Source organism: Orbicella faveolata, unplaced genomic scaffold (genome assembly GCF_042242905.1).
Source record: "Orbicella faveolata isolate gen_17 unplaced genomic scaffold, um_ofav_v1 contig_25, whole genome shotgun sequence".
In the NCBI taxonomy this organism is placed as follows: domain Eukaryota; kingdom Metazoa; phylum Cnidaria; class Anthozoa; order Scleractinia; family Merulinidae; genus Orbicella; species Orbicella faveolata.
Window position 1 is genome coordinate 20,928,213 of NW_028301553.1, and position 21,656 is coordinate 20,949,868.

General features: G+C 49.0%; 7 protein-coding genes across 7 annotated transcripts; 1 reads left to right on the forward strand and 6 right to left on the reverse strand.

Annotated features, from left to right (window-relative positions):
* The first annotated feature begins 3,678 nt into the window (after nt 1–3,678).
* On the forward strand, nt 3,679–5,064 carry LOC149109367 (uncharacterized). The gene has a single exon (XM_089294388.1). It carries the CDS (start codon nt 3,679–3,681, stop codon nt 4,501–4,503), a length of 825 nt encoding a protein of 274 aa, XP_089150514.1. The 3' UTR covers nt 4,504–5,064.
* A 1,896-nt stretch (nt 5,065–6,960) lies between these two features.
* On the reverse strand, nt 6,961–7,993 carry LOC149109368 (uncharacterized). Its single transcript, XM_089294421.1, has one exon. It carries the CDS (start codon nt 7,471–7,473, stop codon nt 6,976–6,978), a length of 498 nt encoding a protein of 165 aa, XP_089150547.1. The 5' UTR covers nt 7,474–7,993; the 3' UTR covers nt 6,961–6,975.
* A 2,966-nt stretch (nt 7,994–10,959) lies between these two features.
* On the reverse strand, nt 10,960–12,519 carry LOC149109369 (uncharacterized protein F54H12.2-like). Its single transcript, XM_089294335.1, has one exon. It carries the CDS (start codon nt 12,340–12,342, stop codon nt 10,960–10,962), a length of 1,383 nt encoding a protein of 460 aa, XP_089150461.1. The 5' UTR covers nt 12,343–12,519.
* A 1,304-nt stretch (nt 12,520–13,823) lies between these two features.
* LOC149109370 (uncharacterized) lies at nt 13,824–14,628 on the reverse strand. The gene has a single exon (XM_089294441.1). It carries the CDS (start codon nt 14,523–14,525, stop codon nt 13,824–13,826), a length of 702 nt encoding a protein of 233 aa, XP_089150567.1. The 5' UTR covers nt 14,526–14,628.
* A 60-nt stretch (nt 14,629–14,688) lies between these two features.
* On the reverse strand, nt 14,689–15,952 carry LOC149109371 (SCAN domain-containing protein 3-like). Its single transcript, XM_089294618.1, has 2 exons — nt 15,179–15,952; nt 14,689–14,745 (listed from the first exon to the last, which is right to left on the reverse strand). The coding sequence occupies exons 1-2, from the start codon at nt 15,950–15,952 to the stop codon at nt 14,689–14,691; spliced, it is 831 nt and encodes a 276-aa protein (XP_089150744.1).
* A 427-nt stretch (nt 15,953–16,379) lies between these two features.
* LOC149109372 (uncharacterized) lies at nt 16,380–17,207 on the reverse strand. The gene has a single exon (XM_089294619.1). It carries the CDS (start codon nt 17,205–17,207, stop codon nt 16,380–16,382), a length of 828 nt encoding a protein of 275 aa, XP_089150745.1.
* Nucleotides 17,208–20,893: 3,686 nt separating this feature from the next.
* Nucleotides 20,894–21,609, reverse strand: LOC149109373 (uncharacterized). Its single transcript, XM_089294620.1, has one exon. The coding sequence runs from the start codon at nt 21,371–21,373 to the stop codon at nt 20,894–20,896; it is 480 nt and encodes a 159-aa protein (XP_089150746.1). The 5' UTR covers nt 21,374–21,609.
* Between the last annotated feature and the right edge of the window lie 47 nt (nt 21,610–21,656).

Here is a 21,656-nt window from a genome sequence, read left to right on the forward strand (position 1 = left end):
ACGAAATGGTAGTTATCATTGACTTTCTCTTGGTACCAGTGTTCGAATTCGGCTTTCTTTTTGGCGGACATGCCGTCGGGATCGTACATGTCTCGCGGCGGCATGGGTCCTTCGTACTCTTGATTTTCTAGGGTGTTGAATTTGTGCGGGAAGAATCCTTTGCACAGTTCGTGGATTCCGAAGGTGGCGGGAAAGTTGGCCAGCGGGAACGGGAGGAAGCAAAGGGAATCTTTGAAAGTCAGTCTGTCGGATCTCAGGGACAGTATCTTGGTGCCTACGGTGATTTGGTCTGTGACTTCTCGATGCGTGGCGTAACAGTGTTGTAAGATGAACATCCCGTCCTAGCCTTTGAGATTGTGAAAGAGGACGATGACGTTCCGATCGTCTCCGTCCACGTCGACGGCCAGGGATTCGAGGTGGTCGAACATGTCAGCGGTGCAGGTGGGACCGTAGAAGGAGCAGAATTGGTCCTCTTCATCGTCTTCTAGGCAGAGTAGAATGGGCGTCTGATTCCCTTCGGCGTCGGTGGTGGCTTCGTAGTCGCAGTACACTTGAAGGGGCGGATCTTTGGCCACCCAGACGCGTGTCTGGATCATCGGATTCGGGTTCTTCGAAGGGTCGACCTTTGAGTTCGTCGCGGGGCACGCGTTTCTTTTTGGGTTCGTCTTCGTCTTCGGGGATGCGTTGGATGTAACATCGCTGCGTCGGCAGAAAGACTTTCTTTTCGCAGATGTGGCATTCGCCCCATCCGCATACGTGATCGGGGGTGAAACGGTCACCTCCTCGCCTGTTCCTATCTTTTGGTTCGTAGACGTGGCAACAGTCCGGACACTTTTTGTAAGTGTCGCAGATGGAGGGGATGTTGAGGCTCCGCCGTTGCAGGTGGTAGTTGTAGCATTGGTCTCCGAAGAATTTTCTGTGGCACAATCGGCAGATGGAGGTGGGGGCTGGAAACTTGCCACGTGCTAGGGGTCGTTTGGCTTCGATGAAATCGGGGCAGTCTTTTCGTTTGCAGGCGGGACACCATTTACCGTCGCAGGAATGATTTTGAAAGTCGTCGTGATCGTATCCTCAATTGCATTCGTCGCAGAAGTAGGATTTGTTGAGGAACCCACTGAACGAATTGCATCCGTCATAGTGACTGTCTTCTTTGATGAGACGAATGATCTTGTCCGAGGGTACGGGTCCTGCGTAGATGAGCATGTGCGGTGGATCGATGGAAAGGACCTTGAGTTGGTACCCAGGTAACGCGGCCTGAAACTGCTGCAGTTCTGGAATGCCGCAAGGTCCTTCGGGGACGTTGGCTAGACGGTGGAGTTCTTTGGCCAATCGCTCTTGGACGGGTCGTCTCTGTTTGAGATTGTGGTAATCTTGGTCTCGCAGATTCATGTCAGCATCTACCAGGGCTTTCATGGTGACGATGGCGCGAGCGCAGCATAGATTGTCTTTGTTTTGGATGGTCACGCGCGACCGTTTGACGATTCCCCGTACGGCGGCGCAACTCGGTTTGTATCGTTTTCCGTTCCCGCGCCCACGACCTGGGGTGCGTATGAAAGTGGTTTCCATGGTAAACGTGTCGTCGGGGGTGAATTCTTCGTTGGAGTTGAGTTTGGCCGCGAGAGACTGGAGATAAGTATCTAGTCTTTCACTCCCTTCTTCGAATTCGCGCACGGTGAAGGTGGTGGATTGAAAGGCGCGCGTGAAGGCACTGGACTGCATTGTGAAATGGACCGTGGAGTTGGGTGTCAGGGTAGGATCCTGAGCGATTTGTTGCTCGATGGATCGTTGAAGGGCGTGAGTCAATTCTTGGCCTAGATTGTCCCTGGGAGTCACGTCTCTGTGTTGTCTGAGCGTGGCTTCGAATCGTTGTTTGTTGAAGACATTTCGCCAGTTACGTCGAGCGCCTACGGGTCTTAATTCAAATTCTAGGAGTGGTCTTGTATTGCTACCACCTCCGGTTTGGATCATCACTCGGTCGAGAGCCGGATCAAAGATCCAGTCATTGTCATCGTCGTCGAAGAAGGCTTCGTCGTGGGTCCCTCTGTTCTGTGAAAAGACATGAATGAGACAAATGTCACAAACATCGCTTTTATTATTTTTAAACAACATCATCGTCGTCCTCAAAGGGACCGAACAGGGACGCTTTTTTACGTTCTAAGTTATGGAACACGTTTCTGAAACTGAATCCTAGATAGACTTTCTTTTTCCTGTTACTAAGATTGATGTAATAACCATAGAAAGCCGTGAAATAAGATCTACCTCCGTAATTTGATTTATGTGTACATTTCTGTTTTTTAATTTGTATGTGTCCGTAGCCCCATTGTCTTTTCAGTTCGCCATAATCTAAGATTCTTCTGTGAAGTTTAATCAATGTTTCATTGTTCCTTCGATCGCGTATGTGCTGACAGGTTGCCAGGTCGATCACATAGCCTTGTATTTCTGGAGATAGCCTGTCCCAGTAACTCTAAAAGAGTGAAAGTCTCTTAACGTCATCGATTCTGTGGCAAGCACCATTAAAAATGTATCCTAAAAATATTTCTCGCTGGACATTTTGTGCGTCTCTGTAGAAACCTGATACGATCATATGTTTTTTTTGATGTGTCCCTGGAACCAATCCTTGGGGGCAATACTTCAGTTTACATGTTTCTAGCTTGACTTTGAGTGCCCCTAGTCCCCATTTAGCTTGGACCTTAGCAAAGGTTCGTATCTCGTTACAAAGCTCTCTCCACGATTCACGTTCGCGCATCTCGATGAAGGACTGGGACTCACGAAGTCGGACGATATAGGTCTGTATCTCATGGGGGAGACGATTCCAGTGGCTCTGTAATCGAAAATGATAGGTAGGGTATCGAACATGAGTTGCTTGAACGGGACGGGTCTCGGTCTCTCCAACCATCTGGACATTCTCATTTCTCTTTCGATTTCCCTTATCCACTCGAGGGTAAGTTGCGACTCCGCGAGTGAGATTATGTACACTTGGATCTCGCGCGGCAACCAATCCCAGTAACTCTATGAAAAGAAGGTGATGAACAAGGCGTGACAAAGATGTCGTGCGAATTTGTAACCGCAAAACACAACGAAACAAAATCTCAAGTCCAAACGGAGGTAGAACTCTAGGGTAGAGGTAACGACGAGTCTCAGTTCCATGGTCAGTTGTCTAGGGAAGCCACGAACGTACTTAGATAACAGGGCGTGTGACAGATTTGACAGTGCAACTTCTCGTTGTTCACCCCCTTGTTCATCTGATCATCGAGTGCCCTGACGAAGCAATCGAAATGCACGTAGTAACGGCAGCACTTGGTACGAGCGCAGGTTTCGGTTCTAAGGATGACTTTCTTACATAGGGTGCACGTTATACTCACTGCTTCATGTTGATCCATCTGTTGGTTCATCTCCTTGTCGGTCAGCTCCTGTGCCATGATTTCAGCGCTCGATACAAGTCAAAAACTCAGAGTGCCGTGAACGGTTCGAGCCGATCTTTTTATACTTACGGTAAAACTGGATCCCAGGTTGCACTCGACCTGGTTCCAGTCTCCGACCGTGAGGTGGGCGTGGTAGGGGGATACTCCCTATCCCCTGGGTCTACCCTGCACACGTGAAGTCGGCTTTTTTCGTTTGATTGGTGCATGATTGGCATAAAGCGAGGCAAACGCATTCGGCATTTTTTCAGTTTTGGTGATGTCGACTGAATCTGGGCGCCGCGGCTGCCGACCTCGAAGTCAGTCCCCCGAAGAATCACCGAGACGAGTACGTCGTCGGCGTCGTGCACGATCACACGACGATGAACCACCGAGACGTAGTCGTCGCCTTCGGGGTCAGATACCCGAAGAAACACCGATTCAACAAGTGTGTTTTATTTGTCAGAGAGATATTCACGTCGATTCTCTGGCGATGTGCCAACGTACTCCTTGCTGCGGTGTGTTCATGCATCGACGTTGCTACCAGGAGATGGAGAGACGGGTTATGACCTGCGGCAACTGCCGACGCGTGATCGGCGATGATCAGCCTGAGGTCGTGTTGGAAACCGACGAGGAACTCGAGGAAGATCATTATGAGAAGCCCCAGTTAACGGCAGGTGCGGATGATCGTTTAGTTAGAATGGATCGAGAGTTGGAGCGATATCGTAGTGAGGGTAGACCTAACCACTGCCATTGCGAGGGGTCGTACTTGTGGAATGATTTGCCGTATGACTTGGACCCTGACGTTTGGCGACGTTATTATACCTTTCTCAGAAATTTCGTGACTCTGTATCGGGATCGAGACCTATACATTCACGGTAGTGTGCGTCTCCCCGTGGAACCGACCCGAGAGGTCAGAGCTATTTTGTACCGTCTGTTCATTTACAACACCCCTTACTATACGTATAACTTGATCCGAATTCAAAGGTTCAGACTCTTCTTTAGACGCGTGGAAGGACAAAGGGATATTGCGATTCGACAGCTGTGTCTACTACCTTTTCCTGGTGGCCCCTCGCTTTACCATGAGGACGGACTATGGACCTGACACTGTTTTTTCCTTTTTTCATTCGCAGTGGCCGTTCATCGCAGAATGATTCATGACGACATTGCCAATATGAGAGACAATGGAAAACCCTTCGAGACGCACAATTCCTTGACGCGTTCCTGGAATCATTTGCCTTATCCCCTTCCTGTCACAGTGTGGTTCCAGTACTATCGCGAGATGGAGGCCTTTGCGCGATCCACGGAGGGACGAAGTCCCATGTACATTCACGGCACCGTGTTCTTTCCCTTCAGTGTCATTTCGTACGATCATATACGCATGGAGGTGTATCGCATGTTTTATTTCAACACCCCTTTCAGAGTGTTCGAATTCACCTCCAGAATTAGGTTTAGGTTGTTATTCATATCTTCGTCGACGTTCGGGGACCAAATAAGGATCGAACGTTTGTTTGTGACACCGAATGCCTCGGATACTCTGTACCACAATGGCATGGTGTGCGAGAGTTGAAGAAGAAAACAAAGAGACTCTTTTTTGAAAAAACAACAAAGTGTGTAATTTAATGATTACAACATCAACAATAAAGTTTACAATTTCCAACGTTTTCTTGTCTTAGGCAGAGTCGTATTTCAGTCCCTTTCTCCAAGGTTCGAAATCTTCCCATCCTTCTTGTAACTTTTCTGCTTCTGTCTTCTTGGCCTTCTTGTACGTCTTGCCCTTGCCCTTGCCTTTGGGACTGTAACCACCGTCGTCGTCTATGTATTTCTCGGCGACACCGATGGATCTTAAGAACTCTTTTTGCGCTTCGGTCATGAGTTTACCTGGGGCTGATTTGGCAGTTGGTTTGGGTGGAACGGTAGGCTTCTTGCTTGTGGATGGTTTGGTATATTTGAACTCCTTTTTGAGACCTGACGTGGAAGGTGTAGCGGGTTCTTGCTTGATGACCACGGGGGCTGCGGGTGGTTGGTTGACTCCCTTGATGATCTGTTTCAACAGACGTTCGACAGGTGCGTCGGCCATGCCTTCGGGTTCTATCGTTCCTTGGTACGTGGGAGTGCCGCGTATACCAGTCCGTATACGTTTCACTAGTTTGACTTCTTCGTTTGCCATGGGTTTGGTCATCTTGACGGCCATGCTGGCGGGGATACGTTTGTCTTTCAAGATGAGATCTTCTTCGGCGGCCAAACGTCCCGCTTTGTTCAACAAGGCGCCCTGGGTGATCTTACCCTTGTAATAATCTTGCAAACGATTGAATTGTTGAACGGGTACCATCATGACTTCGTTCATACCTGACTCAAGTTCGTGTCAGGAAACACGGACAATTCTCTCAAGGCCGTCTCGTAACAATCTTGCCAGTACCGTATAGATTCGTCTTTCTTTTCCAACTCGAGTTGAAGACTTTGAACGGTTTGCTTGCCTTTACCGCACTCCCTGCACAACTCGATGCACCCACCGGGCGGTGTGGTATCTCGTTTCGTTTGACAGGTTTGGCAGAAGTCACCGAACTTTAAAGCCGTGTACTCCTGATACAGGTCGTGGTACCTCTTGTTCAAGTAATCGCACGAGTCTTTCCATCGGGCTTCGCGACGATTGGCGTCTTGCAACAACTGCACGAGTTTAGGAATGGTATTGGACTCATCTTCTCTCGGCGGGAAATTGGGTATGACGTCGACCCCCTCCAGCGGGTAACCGTCTTCGCTGCGTCCTTTCACCGTACACAACATGCTTTGAAACAACCGTGTAATCCACTCCAGAACCCCGCTCCGTTCTGACTCAGGAGATGCTCTCTTCGACGCTTGAGGGAGTTTTTGCGTCTACCCACTTCGCGCAAAACCTTTTTATGTCTTTTCAGTTTCCCATAAGTCGTTGCGTTGATAGGGATCCTCTTTTTCAGCAAATTGAGAACCATCTCGCTGATGGCGTTGATCTGATCTCTGTCGGCGTAATGCAACATCTGTTGACGTTTATTTCGATTGGCTTCTTTCAGGACGCTCGTCAAGAAACGACGTTGTCGTCGCAATCGCTTCATCGTTCACGTCTAACGTCCGGTTGGTTCGTCACGCTCTTTTATTCACAAGTCTTCGAGAAGGCTCAACACCGTCTTGGCTACGGTGCCGACCAGTTTACCAAGACCTTTTCCCCTTTGGACCCTCCTTCTTCCTCCTCGACGTATTCCCACTCGCCGTCTCCTTCGCCTTCTCACCACCATGTCGTGTTCTGACACGCACACACTTTTCAGCTTGAATGACGTAGGCAGGTGATCACGTGTCCTTTTTATAGAGGCACGTCTGAACGTTTCAGGGAATCCAATACCGCCAATTATTCATACCGATACCCCTTCCACTTTGTGGCCTGCTTCTTCTTTGAACATCTGAATACAACTTCCATGCTTTTTTAACATTGCCCCAAAAACCTTTTCCCCTTTGGACCTTCCTTCTTCCCAGTCGCCGTCTCCTTCGCCTCACCATGTCGGGTTTCCACCTTGAATGACTCACGAATGGGATCACGTGTCCATTTTTATAGAGGCGCGTGAACGAATCTTGTTTCGTAGTCTCGAACGTATCGGTCGTACGTGGGAGGTGTGAAATCCGTCACCACGTCGTCCAACGTTTGCATCTTGTTCAAAAATCCATCCAATTCCTCCACTCCACCCAAAGCGTAGTTCCTAAGTTCAGTCAATGTCTTTTCGTACGTCGTGTAAGCGAATTGGGTCATGTCCATCTTGAGCGAATACTTCTTGAAATCGTTCCATCCTTTCAGTGCGGTGGCTAAAGCCGTCAATCCTACCACCGTGTACCCTTCTTTCCACACGGATCCCACGACGATGCTCGCTGCCACGACCAGTAAGGCCAGTCCGTTGAGAATGGCGTTACACAATTTGTAGTAACCGAACATCTGCCTTCGACACCACCAATACTTGTGATAGAAAGCATACAAACCGTCCAAACGTCTCAACAAGTCCAATTCCACCACGGTGGTAAAAGGTTCATCCAATAAACAGACCGAAGTACTCATGACTCTTTTCCAACCAGTGCCAAACGTAGTCTGACTTTCTGTCGGGACGTTCGATCCTTTTAGCTTGTTGCTCGTACTCCCAGATCTCGTCCTTGAAGGCGGTTTCTACGGATTGGTTCAGGATGTCCTGGACTTGTCTGTAACTATCGCATTCGTCCCCGATACGTTTCATGTCTTCGTGATCCATGCTGGTCGCATCCCAGTAAGAGCGAGAGCATCGACATAGATGCAGGAAGTAGGGGAACCACTTGACTTCGCTTCTCAACATGTTGATGTTCTCAGTTACGCACACTGGTCGAATTGCGAGTCACCGTAGGACGTTGTCCGTTCTTATAAGTAGTCGTGATCGTATTCGTAGTTGTGATGCCTGCGATTCGACGACCCGCAGCCGTTTGTTGTTGTTGGCGCAAAATCTCCTCCAATTGTTGCTGCATCTGGGCTTGGTCGAGAACACGGGTGCCTCGCCTCCTTCTTCTTCCTCCTAGACCCGATCGAATCGACGAAGGCGGTGTGGAGTCACTACCACTTCCTCCGCCTCCACCTCCACCTCTACCTCTGCCTCTGCCTCTGCCTCTTCCACCGCTACCACTAGCGATACTTCTTCTGCGGCTCCCGGCATCACTGGGCGACGTCGGTGTGTTTTGACGTGGGACGCGTCTCGGTCGTTTCCCACCTCGAACAGCGCGTGCCAAGGGTGTGGCGTCCGTCGGTGGGGGTGAACGTCTTACCCTTCGACGCGACGAATTGGACGTACCCACTCCGGCCGTGACGTTGGTCTGTGACGCACCCGAGCCGGCGCTACTGACCCCCGCCGTGACATTGGTCTGTGACACACCCGAGCCGGCGGTGCCTACTCCGACGGGCGAGACATTTGGCAGGGGCGGTGTCGGCAGTGACGATAGCGGTGAAAGAGCGTTCAGGCTCACACCCACACCCGCCGCACGCGGAATCGGAGTACTCGTTCTAGTCAATGGAGTCCAAGGCGAGTAATCCTCCAGAGCCGAGAAGTTGAAATCATCACTACCATAAGAACTCATTTTTATCCATTCCCTTCTCTCTTTCTATCTTCTTCTCGGCGAGTTCTCGTTGTTTATGAACCAAATAATCGAAACCTTCACCATTATATGCGTTTATGATGGACCGTACTTGACGATAACTCTCGCATTCTGTGACCTGTCTCATCGGTTCGTAGTCCAGCTCATTGGGATTCATGCACTATTTGAGTCTGGTCTTGCATATGACGATGAAAAGCGAAACCACTCGACCTCGCTCCTCAGCATGACGGTGTCGCAAACTGATGACATCGTACGAATCCTTCGTCTTTTAACACGTGGCTGAGGACGCGTTGATCGTCCTGACTGGCTGGATGAAGATCCAATAGCATGTATCCGTAAGGTCGATCCGTGACCTTTCGAAACGTGTCCAACACTTCCTGCCATTGCGTGGGAAACGATTGCAGTAATAGATTCCGTATCCCCAACTGATCTCGAGGGTTCTTGAAGGCCGCGATGTAATGAGTGTTGCGGGAAATGGTCTTGGCGAATTTTCCGTTAGGGAATAGATCCTGGCACAGGTAAAGCACCGTGATGTTCCGATGATGCGAATGTTTGGTGAAGAGATCCAACACGCGCTTGTCGTTGCCACCCTCGTCCATCAGATCGTCCAGTACCAACACACCCCCTCCAGGAAACCATCGGGGTAACTGTTCGCTGTCGGGGATGCCCTCGTAAAACTTGACCCCACCCTTCTTGAGCTTTTGGAAACCATCTTGCCACGATCCGTAGCAGTAACGAATACTCTTCGGTGTCTGTTGGAACAAGTCGCCGTTCTCCAAGAGCAGTTTGGTGGTGAACACCGTCTTGCCGCAACCCGACGGACCCGCTATCAACAAACTCGACGGAGTGTGAAATTGAAACGCTTTGCGTCGTTCCATGATCTTGAAATGGTCCAGGGTCTCGAGACGCTCCTTTTTTATCCGAACAACTTGGCCAATGGGGTCTTGACGGCCGGGATGCGTCTCAATAGACCCAATAGGGTGACTCTACGATTGAAACAGATGGGTTTTTTCTTGGCACGACTCTTGATCTTGGCCATGGCTCTCTTGGCCGCGGCTCTCTTGGGACGCTTGGTAGGCGCCGAACTCTTTTTTCGAGGTTTCTTGGCGAATTTACTCAAATCTCCGAACTTGTCTTCGTACCAATGCCTCTTTTTCATTCTTCTTTTCCTATCTTCTTTCTCGGAAAGCCTCGGCATGGTGGGCGCTCTCTTGCGTTTCCTACGGGTGGTCACAGTAGCTGGTAATTCACCGGTGTCAAGGACAGCCGGCGGTTGAAAAGACACTTGACTTCTCGCGGGTTGAAGTATTTTAAGATCGAGCCGTCTTTTCGGCGGTTGGTTTTTCTTGAAATGAGCCGCACTCGGTTGAGGCGTCTTTTTACCAGATTTTCCATAGCATTTTTCTAACCTGGCTATCACGTCGTCCAAATGTCTATGCCCTCGAAACGGAAGATCCATGACGTGTCTTGTTTTGTAGGAAACTCCATATGAACGATTTTGGTTTACACCGCACCTTTTTATGCATTCGCAAAGTGATGGCGTAAGGACTTATTGCCGTAGCGAAGAACGTGCCAGTACGGGTGACACTTATAGTCTCGCCAAGCGTCCGTTTGAAGTCTGGCTCTCGTGCGCAAGTGGAACAGTTTGTATCGAAGCCAATGATCTTTTTCATGTTCCACTATGTATCGGACTCGACGATAACTGTCGCAATCCAAGATGCGTTCCAGGACCTGGGTACGAGGATCATCCGAGGTCAAGTCTAGACACATGTCTCGACACAGTTCCAGGAATCGAGGGAACCATCTGACTTCACCACGCAACATCCTTTTCTCAAAAATGAACACTTTTTATTTCGAACAGCTTACCTTATAACAAATGACGCACTCCTCTGGAGGAACCGCACACGGGGTTTTACAAATCTTGCGCCAAGCCAACTCGTCCACGATCAGACGTCTCAACATGTGTCCTACTTTACGATCGTTCTCCACAAACTCGTTTTTCTTAAAATGATTCAAGAAATCGTTCATGTCCCGACCTTCGGCTCGGTCGATCAGGAACATCAAGGCGTAGCCGCCGCAACTCTGACTGAAGAGGGACTGTAGACTGTTACCGTTGTGAATCTGGTACTTGAAATGGCGGTCCAACCAGGCTTGGATCGGTCCGGCGGTTACGTACGTGTCCAACGGCAGACCGTAACTGTCCAGGATCTCGCACTTGTCCCTGTCGGCCCACAAAGCGATCCAATGAAATCCCGGTTTATCGTGAGGGTCCGTGTTCACGATGTAAGCGGTCGGTCCTTCTTGAGGTACTGTTCTTGGAAGCCGATCGCAAGGTACCGTGCCGTGAAAAACACAGCAGAGTGACGGATTCGTCCGTGCCAAATAATCCAATTGTAAATTATTCAAGACTACTTTCTCCATTTTTCTTCTCTCATTGGTACACGTCGTAGATGACGACTCGGTTCTCGTTGATCTCCAGCATGTTCTCGAATTCGCCGTACAACAAGATGGTCAGGTTTGAGCCTGGGGCGTCTCCAAAATCGATCACCAGACGCAGCTCACCTTCCTGCTTGGGGTTCAACACTGGACTGTCCAAACATCCATTGGCTGTGTTGTCAAATACAAACAGGTTGCATCTCTTGCCGTGTCCCCAGTCCTCTTTTCGGACCATGTTTCCTCTTCCCCTGCACAAGACTCCCGAGGCTTTGAGGAATCTTTGGTAACCTCTTAGATCTTTACTGTCATCATCGTGTTTGAGCTCCAAGGTCTCGTAGGGGTACTCTTCTCCTCTCACCAGTTGTTTGATGGAAGCGAGATTGAATTTTTCAAAGGAGAACGGGTTGATGGTAATAGTTCCATTGAAGGCTGTTTGTTTCATCAACGCCACCACTAACCGATTAGGCAGTTTATTGTGGAAAGGATTGTTGCACTCAAAATGACGATTGTCAGTTGGATGAGAGTAAGTGCGAATTTCACCTCTCACCGTGGGGTAAGTGGCCACTCTTCCGCCTTTCATGCTGGTCATGAGTTCTCGGTACACCGAGGGAGTCACTCTCACTTGAAACAGGAACAATCTCACTTTCACGTCGGCTTCAGTCAGTCTGATAATATCGGCACCAGCCCATCGGACGGACCACAGAGCTGGGGCATTGAAGTACATGTCGATCTGGATCTGCACGCCAGGTACCAGTAACTTGCTGAGATAAAACACTTCCAGGTAAGGTTTGAACCTCAAAGTCACTCTCTTTCCACCAAAAAACTGAATTCGACTTTGAACCATGTTCTTTAGATCTTGGGGTAAGGCATCATAATCGGCGTGAGTCGGATCCAACTTATTGGCTGTCATCACATCGGCGTCTCCGCGACTGGGTACACTGAGACAATTGTACCAACCCTCTGGTTTCAGGATCGATTCACCGTCATCTCGGTCGTGATTCAACAGCGCTTCGATGTAGGCTTTGTAGTGGTAAGTATCCGTCTGGGGGCTGATGAGAGTACCATTCAATCTCACATTGATCTGTTTGAAGAGGGTGTGGGCCAGATTGTTGGCGAGTCCGACGAGAGTCGCTTGCGCCAAATTACCTCCAGTAGGTGTCTTGATGGCCAACTCCACTTCGAAGAAACTCTCGTTCATGTCGATAAAGTCTTCTTGAGGATCGATTTGGAAGGTCACTGGGTTGATCCCCGTATTGAACGGATTGATTCTCACCTCACGTCGCGACGACATGCTGAGATCCGTGGGAGGAGTGGTGAACATGTCCAGGCGAGGGTTACGAACCCCCGCCGACCTAGCATGAGCCACTAGGTCCGTCATCGTCGTCTACGTCGTCGTCTTCGTCTCCTTCTCAGTGCTGACTGTACCCAACGGTAGTCCGGGAGTTTTGAACGTCTCCGGAAGAGCGAACCGCCTTTATACGTGCGTATCCCTCCGGGGAGACGTCTCACGCGTCTCGAGTAGATGGGAATCATGATCCAAACAGGTCTCTTCTTTTTCTTTTACTACCCAAAAAGCGTTGGATCTCCTCCGTCGCTTTACGTTTCCCGGAGCGTATGGCTCCCCGCTTTAACCCGGCGAGTGCACCTTTCCAATTGGGCTTTCCTCCCTTGCCGCCCGATTTTAAACCTTTCAGACCCTCCATGGCCGATTCTTTCAGAACGTCCTTGAGAATGCCGGGACCTCGTTTCTTGATGCCTTTCCAAATCTGACCGAACATGCCAGATCCCGATTGGTATCCGTCGGGATGAAACCGTATCAAAGTTCCCCCGATCATGATTTCATAAAGTGTAACGTCACGATCGTATGGCCAGCTCCAAAGGTCGTCAGTTCTCCAGTTGCCTCAGCCACTTGCACCTCCATAATGTCCAGTACCTCCTTGCGCACTGGAATATATTGAACGTGAGCGGGTTCGAAGTACTGGACACCCGCACCTCTTCGAATCAAGTTGACCTCTCTCAGTAAATCCGTGACTTGATTTCCCACCACACTTCCACCTCCCACGTTAGAGTAGACGAGCAAGGATCGCGAACTGTTTCCCACCACCACCTCGAAAGCTTTGTTCAGGTTCAGAAAACGCCAATTGCAATAGATGCTGAGTCTTAAAAAATCTCCATTTCCTCCTTTATCCGTGGCGACAGTCCAAAAGACAGGTGTTCCTTCAGCGTCATGTACGTCCCCGACGACGCTGATGTCTGGAATGACATCGTCAACAAATTCGATCTGCAAGTTAGGTCCCAGATTATAACCGCTGCCGTTCTTTTCGAGCCATCCCATTTTACAAGCCAGTTCAACATTGACGTGGAATGCAGGGAAGTCCGTGACAGGACGTAAGGTGTTTTTGTTGTCCGTGACCAGGTCTTCGCCTTCCCACCTTAACTTGACGTAGGTTCTTTTCCCATCGTTATTGACATATTTGGCTCCCATTTTGGGTCCAGAGTTCTTGAAGACGCGTTGTCGATCGAAATAGGAGATCATGGATTTCGTGAGTCCAACACCGTCCACGTTGTGTAACACCTCCTTGAGGTTATCCGTGTCGAAGTAAGCTTCTCCATACCTGTAGCGGCTACTCGATTCTATGCGTCTCCATGCGGTAAAGGACAAGATGGTTTTATCCTCAGAATCGGTGAAGGTAGGCAGCGTCACGTGCGCATCTGGCATGGCGATGCTAAACAACCCCACTTTCCATCCATGTCCCTCCAGGCGTATGGGATTGGGTAACCTGATCTTGAAACTGTTCGACTTGTTCTCCGGAAACTCGTTCTTACTGCTGTGACTGGGTAAGCTGATGTAAAAATCACTCATCCTTTCTTGAAATGCAACGTGATCGTGGTAACACCCGACGCAAAGTCCACCAGTTGTCCGTCTTCCTCCGACACTTCAGTCTCGACAATGTCCAAAACGGCTGTACGCACCGGTAGATATAGGATGTGTCTCGGTTGAAGGTCGACCGCCTCCGGATCGTAACGAACTTGTTTCAACAGATCCGTGACTTGATTTCCCGTCACCATACTCTGTCCCACATTCGAATACACGAACAAGGAACGACGCTCGTGACCGAACGCTTCTTCGTAACTGCGATCCAGGTCCGTGAAAACCCAATTGATGAAACAACTCAAATGTAATGTGTCCGGGTCGATCTTGTAAAATAGTTCGTCCCCGTCATTCTGTCCTATGATCAAGTCCGTGGCCGTGGGTACGACCTCCTTGGGAAATTCTTTCCTCAAGTGGGGTCCCAAGACGTAACCAGGTTGTCCGTTTTGCAATGTTCCCATCTTGACCCATTTCATCTTCTTGGCCAATTCGATGCCAATGGACATTTGGGGATAGACGCGTTTACCATTGATCAGGAGGCTGATGCACGTTCTCGAGTTGTCGAGGACGCATTCTCCATTCTCGGCCCGATGCATGACCGTGTACAGCAATTCGGTGGGATCGTCGGGTTTGCTCTTTTTCTTGTACATGGTCACGTCGACATCCGTTCGATCTCTCAACCTATGCATGTATCGATCTCGTATCGCGTTCAGTAACTCGGTACCGGTCCTCGGCGTGAATTCCAAATCACCTTCTCGCGTCACTACAGAGACCCCGGTGTATCTGTTTCTAGACGCGCTCACCATATCGATCCACCAGATTTCAAACAGAATAGAATCTTTCAAACCCATCTTACGCACCGCAGACGGAAACGAGAGGTCGCTGATACCCACTTTCCATCCCGGTTCTCTCAAATGTAACGGGTTCGGCAGACGATTCTTGAAACTGTTGGCCTTGTTGTCCGGGAACTCGCTCGTGCTGGCATTGCTCAGCAAATGCACGTAAAAGTCTTTCATTTTTTTGTCTTTGGCTTTATGGTCACGTACAAGCCTTTTTTATCCACCCAACTGTCGTACTTGACTGGCCAACCTTTCCAACGCACCAAGACTTTATCCCCTTTTCGTTTGACGATCTTGTCGATGCGGAACAGATCGTCGTCCTTCACGGACACCTTTTGCAAATCTTGCGCGTAAAACGTGCCTTCGACCGCCGTGCCGTCCCATTCTTCCCCCTTGTACGTGGTGACCTTCCCAGGACGCACCCGTCGTACCACAAACACCTCTTCGGTCCAACCGGGTAAATACCCTTTCTTGAACTGTCGAAACTTCTTGTTCAGTCTCACACGATCCCCGACTTTCAGTGGAGGTCGTCTCGATTTTTTTCCCTTTTCCTTTTTAACGTAAAGAGTCTCCCACACGTCCTCGCTATTGGTTAAAGTCACTTGATCGGGAGCCATCTTGATACTGCGATGATACGATCGATTGTACCCTCGGACCAGATCTTGTAACACGGGCACAAACTTCAACGTATTCTTCACGGTGAAGTATCGGTACAAACGTTCTTTCAGGGTCCGATTAAACCGTTCCACCACACTGGATTTCGTATCCCGACGGGTCGAAAAATGATGAATGCCTTTCTGCTTCATCAAATCCTGAAACGTCTTGTTGTAGAATTCCTTCCCGTCGTCCGTCTGAAGATTGATGGGTTTTCTACCTCCTTTCAAGATCTTAGCCATGGCTTCCGTCACCGCTTTACCCGTCTTGCTCTTCAAGGGCTGGACCCAGGCGTGCTTGGAAAACACGTCCACCACCGTCAAGAGATAACGAAACCCTCGATTGTACCTTGAAATATTGATCACCTCGATCAGGTCGGCCGTCCACTGCTCGTCGATTCCGAACACCACCACCGAGACCGTGGGAAACCGACGACGTCTGGGTTTGTGCAACGTGTACCCCAAATCCCGTTGCAGGACCTCGCGAGCACGTCGTACCGAGATCTTATTGGCCTTGGCGAACCGCGTCAGACCACCCAGACTACCGGGTCTAGAAGGATCCCGATAACGTCCCAGTAACGTCCCGATCGAAAGCGGTTTTTGCTTCTTTTGACCTTTCTTCATAGTCGATAAAGTTTGTAAACGCACTGTCTCCACAACTCGAAACGCTGCTCACGTACCTCGAGATACTTCTTAAATGAATCGGGTTGCTGTTTGAACCACAAGATATAAACGACAAAACGCATCACGTTGGGTTCGACGTCGGTATAGTCAAACACCTCCAAGGGCGAATCGCTGAAATGGTCAGGGATGGGTTCACCTTTACCGTATCGCTCGTAGACTCTAGCGCACTTGGAACACAAGGTTGTCCAACACCATCGATCGGCCATGGTCTCACACACTCTTGAGATCAACCAACTCAAGGCATGAGACAATGATTTGAACCCAATTTTTTATTTCAACTTTCTTATATGTACAAAAACGTCGTGCCTGATTGGTTCTTGCGAAAAAACAACTCTGATTGGCTAAACGAAAAAGAAGGCAAAAAAGACTAGTGTGAATCTGAAAAGTATTGAGCATATTCCGTGTTCTTACATCCTTGACCATACTCATTATCACAGTCTTCCTCATAGGTATCCATGGCATAATATTTACAATTTCTCCAACAACAATCCCCTTTACCGGGTCTCCACTTCAGGGCTTCCTCCTCGTTCCCCTTCACATAGAATGCTTGTCGCATACTCTCTCTACACTCACCACATAGGTCATCCTCATCAGCTTCGAGGGCACGAAAGAAAAACCGATCCTTCCACAGATCACGCTGACGCATGACATCGTAGATCAACTCTTCCAACTTCAGACACGTTTCCTTGTGAGCGCACCTGTTGAAAGTCAGTACCTCCTCCACCCTGGGACTCTTGTCTGACTCCAACACCCGTCGTGATATGTCTCGAGCGAACCGCAAGGGTTCAAACAGATCACGGATGGCATCACTCATCATGTACGTGAGGTGATCGGTGGCGATCAAACAGGAACGCTCTGCGTCCAGGGAGGGATCACGACAATGAATGAATTTGAATTGGCCGCTACCACTTCTGTACATCACGCGACACCACTCACCACAGAAAAGGTACACCTTTTCGTTCCTCTTCATCATCTCCAAAATCGTACCACCCCAGTCAGGACGACGTCTCATCAAGAGCTCAAAAGACCACAGACAATCGGGTATTTGACCTAACGGTTCGAAGAGATTGTCAAAAATGTACATGTCCACTTTTGCATCCGGAATGGCATCGAGATCTCTTAAAGTGTGTACCTTCTGATCCACGATCCGCTCCACTAGGTCCCGAATCTGGTTGGAGTTGCTATAGTAAGTCATCTCTTGCCTCGTCAAACCTCTTTCTTCCTAGATACGACAATTAAGGATGGTACTTCGGGTCTCCCCAGTCAGTCAGGTGTCTTCGAAGCCTAGAGAACAAGAGATCAACAACGTGCAATTCCAAGTTAATTATCTTCGTATAGGGCGCCTTCTTGCCTTCTTTTTCGATTATATCCAAATTGTCAGAAGCTCGATTCAAATATCGTCTCAGATCTTCAATGATCTCTTCAAAGTCTCTCTCATCCAAAATCCTATGAGTCATCACCGCGTCAAGAGCAAGTCGAGAATGATTCGCCGCGTCAAACGGGCCCCTTTTATACCCGCGGCTCACCCCCACTTTCACTCAGTACACGTACTTTCACGGATCACGCGCCCTTTTCAGATCCACCAATCGAAACGAAGACCGTCACATGATCCCATCACACCACACGTCCACGATTGGTCGTAAAAAAACGTCCATAAAGTCGAACCACGCATTCCATCACGAGTCACTTTTTTCAGCAGTCGTCATGGATTCACATGTCGAACCCGACAGGAAAAAGAGAAAGTCATCCAAAAAGAAGGAGGCGCGTAAGAAACTGAAACTGCTCCTACCCAAGAGAGTGGAAGGAGAAGTAGGAGGTAAACTACAATCCACTTTAGATAGATGGTTATTCAAAAAACCTCGTGCCAGACTACGTTTCAACGAACGCGTCCTCTTCAAAGAGATCACACCGGACTCTGTCAGTTGGACCACCGTCCCTCTCAAAGGCTTCTCGCAGCCATGGAGCGTCTTTTCGATCAAACGCCAAGAAGTCAAAAGCCAAATAAAAAGTAACCATCGACGTCGAAGACTAAGACTGACCCCCAAAAACGTGCGAAAAACTACACACATCCTAGAAACCATGCTACGGGAAAACACCTTGTTGGGATACTAACTCAATCTCTATCTTCCTCATATAGACTCAAAACTACCTGCCATTCAAGGCGGATGCCTGACCGTGATAAGAGAGTCACCTCCTCAAACCATTCAAGTCCTGGAACCCATGGGACTCGACGAATTCAAGAAAGACAACCTCGTAGAATTACCACCTGAAGTGGACGACCAAGGAGAATTCACCGAGGTACAAGTGTTGCAGGAATTCGACCCCGATCAGTTCCTGAACCAACTGAAAACACAAGATCACACCTGCCCGCGTTGCATGGTACCCATGGAATTTGGAAGAGTGAAAACCCCCGAGGGTGGTACCTGGTGGGAGTATTACCGATGCCCCTCTTCCAGATTCTACACCAAGTGTTATGTGACCTGTGGCGCCAAAGAGGTGAGCACTTACCTGAGACGCGTCGAAGAACAGACCCACCCCTGCTACAGGAACATCGATCCAGCTCGTTTCCGATGTCTATGCGACAAGTCCCTGGTCTTAGCCACCTCCCACTCCCAGTCCAACCCAGACAGGCTCTATCTCAAGTGTCCCAAGCGTAACTGCAAGTTCTTCCAATGGATCGACGAATACCCGCGAGGAGTCGCCCAAGACATACTGATTCATGGACAGAACCCAAACTAAGAAAAGAGACACACAGTTTTTTGTAAAAAACACACTCTGACATTTTATTTTTTCATATTTACACGTTGGGTAATCTATCTTTCGCATCGATCATCGCTCGCATTGTCACTTGATTACATTTGTTGAAAGTACTGTAATAAAAATTGATCACATTGACATAACGTCTCGCCGTGTTCTTTTGTCTCTGAGTCCACGTGGACTGAAACGGTTCGAAACCGTAGCACAACATAAGTCTGTGAAACGTGATCCTGTCCACGGGCGGCTTCACTTTCACGTCCCACACAATGTTCCTGCGTATGGCCAGGATCGAGTTGAATAAGGTTCTGCCGAAACACTTCTCGATGCTAAGGTACTTGTGCCGGGTTCGGATCTAGTTCTCTCTCTGCTCATCCATAAAGAACAGGATTTGGTGCAGCATCACCTCCAGCTGACTAGAGTCTTTAAACCTTGTCAACCACCGACGGCCCGCCAACAAATCCCGGATGGGAAAATTCATGCTCTCATAAAACCGGGTCCAGGTCTCGTCCATTCGGTCAATCGCCTCCTCGTAGGTAGTATCAGGCTTTCTAGGTACATGATTTTGCAAACCAATCTCTCTAAGGGCCATGGTAGCGCTCAATACAAGTTAAAAACTCAGAGTGACGAGCGGACGGCGCTGATTTGCTTTATGCAGATCCGTCCAACCAATCACAGATCAAGACGAAGTCACGTGTTACCGCAGACCCAGGGGATAGGGGGTATCCCCCTACCACGCCCACTCACGGTAGGAGACTGGACACCATTATACCGTGTGTATAAAACAAACGAGTCGGACCGTTCACTTTCACTCTGAGTTTTTTCAGTCAAAGACTTGTATGAGCGCCCATTACAGAAGACTGTGGATACTATCGTTGCTGTGGCTTCTCAAAGTACCAAGTGAGTATGGAAGTATTAGAGCGATGTAATTCCGAGTTGAACGCCATGAGAAAGCGAGTGCGAGAGCGGATGAAGGACGGAGAAGAGACCCCTTTGTACAGGGAATTTTTAGATATCGTCGGGGTAGCCCTGGACGAACTAGATCTTTTGTTCCTGGAAGAGAGGCTGGGGGTCGCTGACGAGGACGATATTAACGATTTAGTCATCCATGTAGACTGGGCCCGTAACTCTTACCGTCGACTATTTCAATTTTAGACATGGAACCCGACCCCCATTGTTATGTATGCAAACAGACGAGACCATGCTGCCGCCTACCGCTCCTAGAGTTGGGTAAACGTGGGACCCACGACAAATTCGTACGTACACTCGCGGGACCGTTGAGAGAAGCCTGGGGACTAGGGTGCGTCTGGGAAACCTGCTGCAAGGCCATCTATGGCATGTATCCCAATTATGAGACCTCCCGTTACGAAGCCGTCTTCCTGGGGAACCATTATGAAGAAGCCCTGTCACGTGTCAATCATGTGAAATCTTTTTATGAAGACAAAATGGGCGCCAGTCATCAGGACTGTGCACACGTCCCACCCTGTAATATCAAGTGGAATGACCAATAAAAAGCTGTTTTTTGTTCCATTTTCAGACTCATGTCATCATTTCCTAACCCAAAATGTCTATGGTGTAAGTAAGGATTCACCCCCAGTCACAGTATCAACGACTACTTCTTGACAACGTGTTGTGGCCAATTCTATCACGGAACCTGCAGAGCCCTCCACATTTGGTGGTTGAAACCCTCCCAAAGACTCTGCCCTCATTGTAAAACCGTGAATTTCGGAGAACCTCACCATGACATCTTCAAAAACAAGTCCTAAAGAGGTAAGCGCTTCGATGGTCTAGTGGTTAAGACGTTGAGTTGTGGCCTCAAAGACCCAGGTTCGATTCCTGGTCGCGGCATTCATTTTTTTCTTTTTCATTTTCCATAGAGACCCCTGGCATGTAAAATCTATTTGGACGAACCCCACCCCGACGAAGATGTCATGCTCCTCTTCCCCACCCAACATTTTCCCTACCCATGGTACATGAGAAGAGACCTCTCCAAGGTCTGGCCCTTCGGACGCGTTTTCGAATCCTCCTCAGGCTTTCACGGAGAATTTCTCACCCCACAAACCATGATGCTATCCCTCGTGCACCTAGGAACCAATGACGTGCAAGCACTCAAGATGACGCAAAAAATCACACAACAAACCATGTACATTCTCTCGCTAAAGGATCTTTATTAGTTTTTGTTACAAGCATCATTAAAAAAATGTTTTTCCACTCCTCTGGTGACGTCATCTTTTCGATAAATGCTCGGTACGCCAACTCTTCTCTGTTGTCCCAAGCGCTCTTCCACTCTTTCCATCCGGCATCAAAACTCTCCGGCAACCTCTCCAAACACGCAGGTCCATTTTTATCCAGAGACTCGTCCTCCAGCATCTTTCTTGACATGGCTTGTCTGAACTTGATCACCTCATCCGCAAGCTTCGTCATCTCTTTCTTCAGGAGGTTATCCGTACTGTCCCTAACGGAGCTTTTCATAATCCTTCCAAGAAGACTATCCTTCACGGCATCCAACACTCTCGCCGCAAACTCCTCCCTAGGAATTTCGTTCGGCAACACTCCTGCAGGAATACTAATCACCTCCACCTTCGTCTTGCTCTCCTCCGAGGCCATCTTCTTGTCGCCGATCTCGAAAACAATAATGCCAGCTACACAAACTCACCACCTTTTTATTCGCACACGAACCTCGATTTCATGTCGCCTTATTTGGGCATGCGCGAGCTGTGACGTCACGGGCGCCATGTTTTGCTACCAAAGGGGCCATCTTGGATTTGCAAATTTAAGAGAATGTATGGGAAAATCTTGGTCACGTGGTACAATCCCTGGCTCCTGATTGGTTACGGCCCCTATCAGCGTATATGACTACTCGCGCTGCGTGGTTGCAGTTGGAGTTGTC

Coding starts and splice junctions, on each gene's coding strand:
- LOC149109367 (XM_089294388.1), top strand. CDS start 3,679: ATGTCGACTGAATCTGGGCGCCGCGGCTGCCGACCTCGAAGTCAGTCC.
- LOC149109368 (XM_089294421.1), bottom strand. CDS start 7,473: ATGAGTACTTCGGTCTGTTTATTGGATGAACCTTTTACCACCGTGGTG.
- LOC149109369 (XM_089294335.1), bottom strand. CDS start 12,342: ATGACGGACCTAGTGGCTCATGCTAGGTCGGCGGGGGTTCGTAACCCT.
- LOC149109370 (XM_089294441.1), bottom strand. CDS start 14,525: ATGCATAGGTTGAGAGATCGAACGGATGTCGACGTGACCATGTACAAG.
- LOC149109371 (XM_089294618.1), bottom strand. CDS start 15,952: ATGAAGAAAGGTCAAAAGAAGCAAAAACCGCTTTCGATCGGGACGTTA. Junction 14,746..15,178: donor CACTGAAAGTCGGGGATCGT/GTGAGACTGAAC, acceptor GTTACATTTGAG/AGAACCGGGATGGAAAGTGG.
- LOC149109372 (XM_089294619.1), bottom strand. CDS start 17,207: ATGACTTACTATAGCAACTCCAACCAGATTCGGGACCTAGTGGAGCGG.
- LOC149109373 (XM_089294620.1), bottom strand. CDS start 21,373: ATGGCCTCGGAGGAGAGCAAGACGAAGGTGGAGGTGATTAGTATTCCT.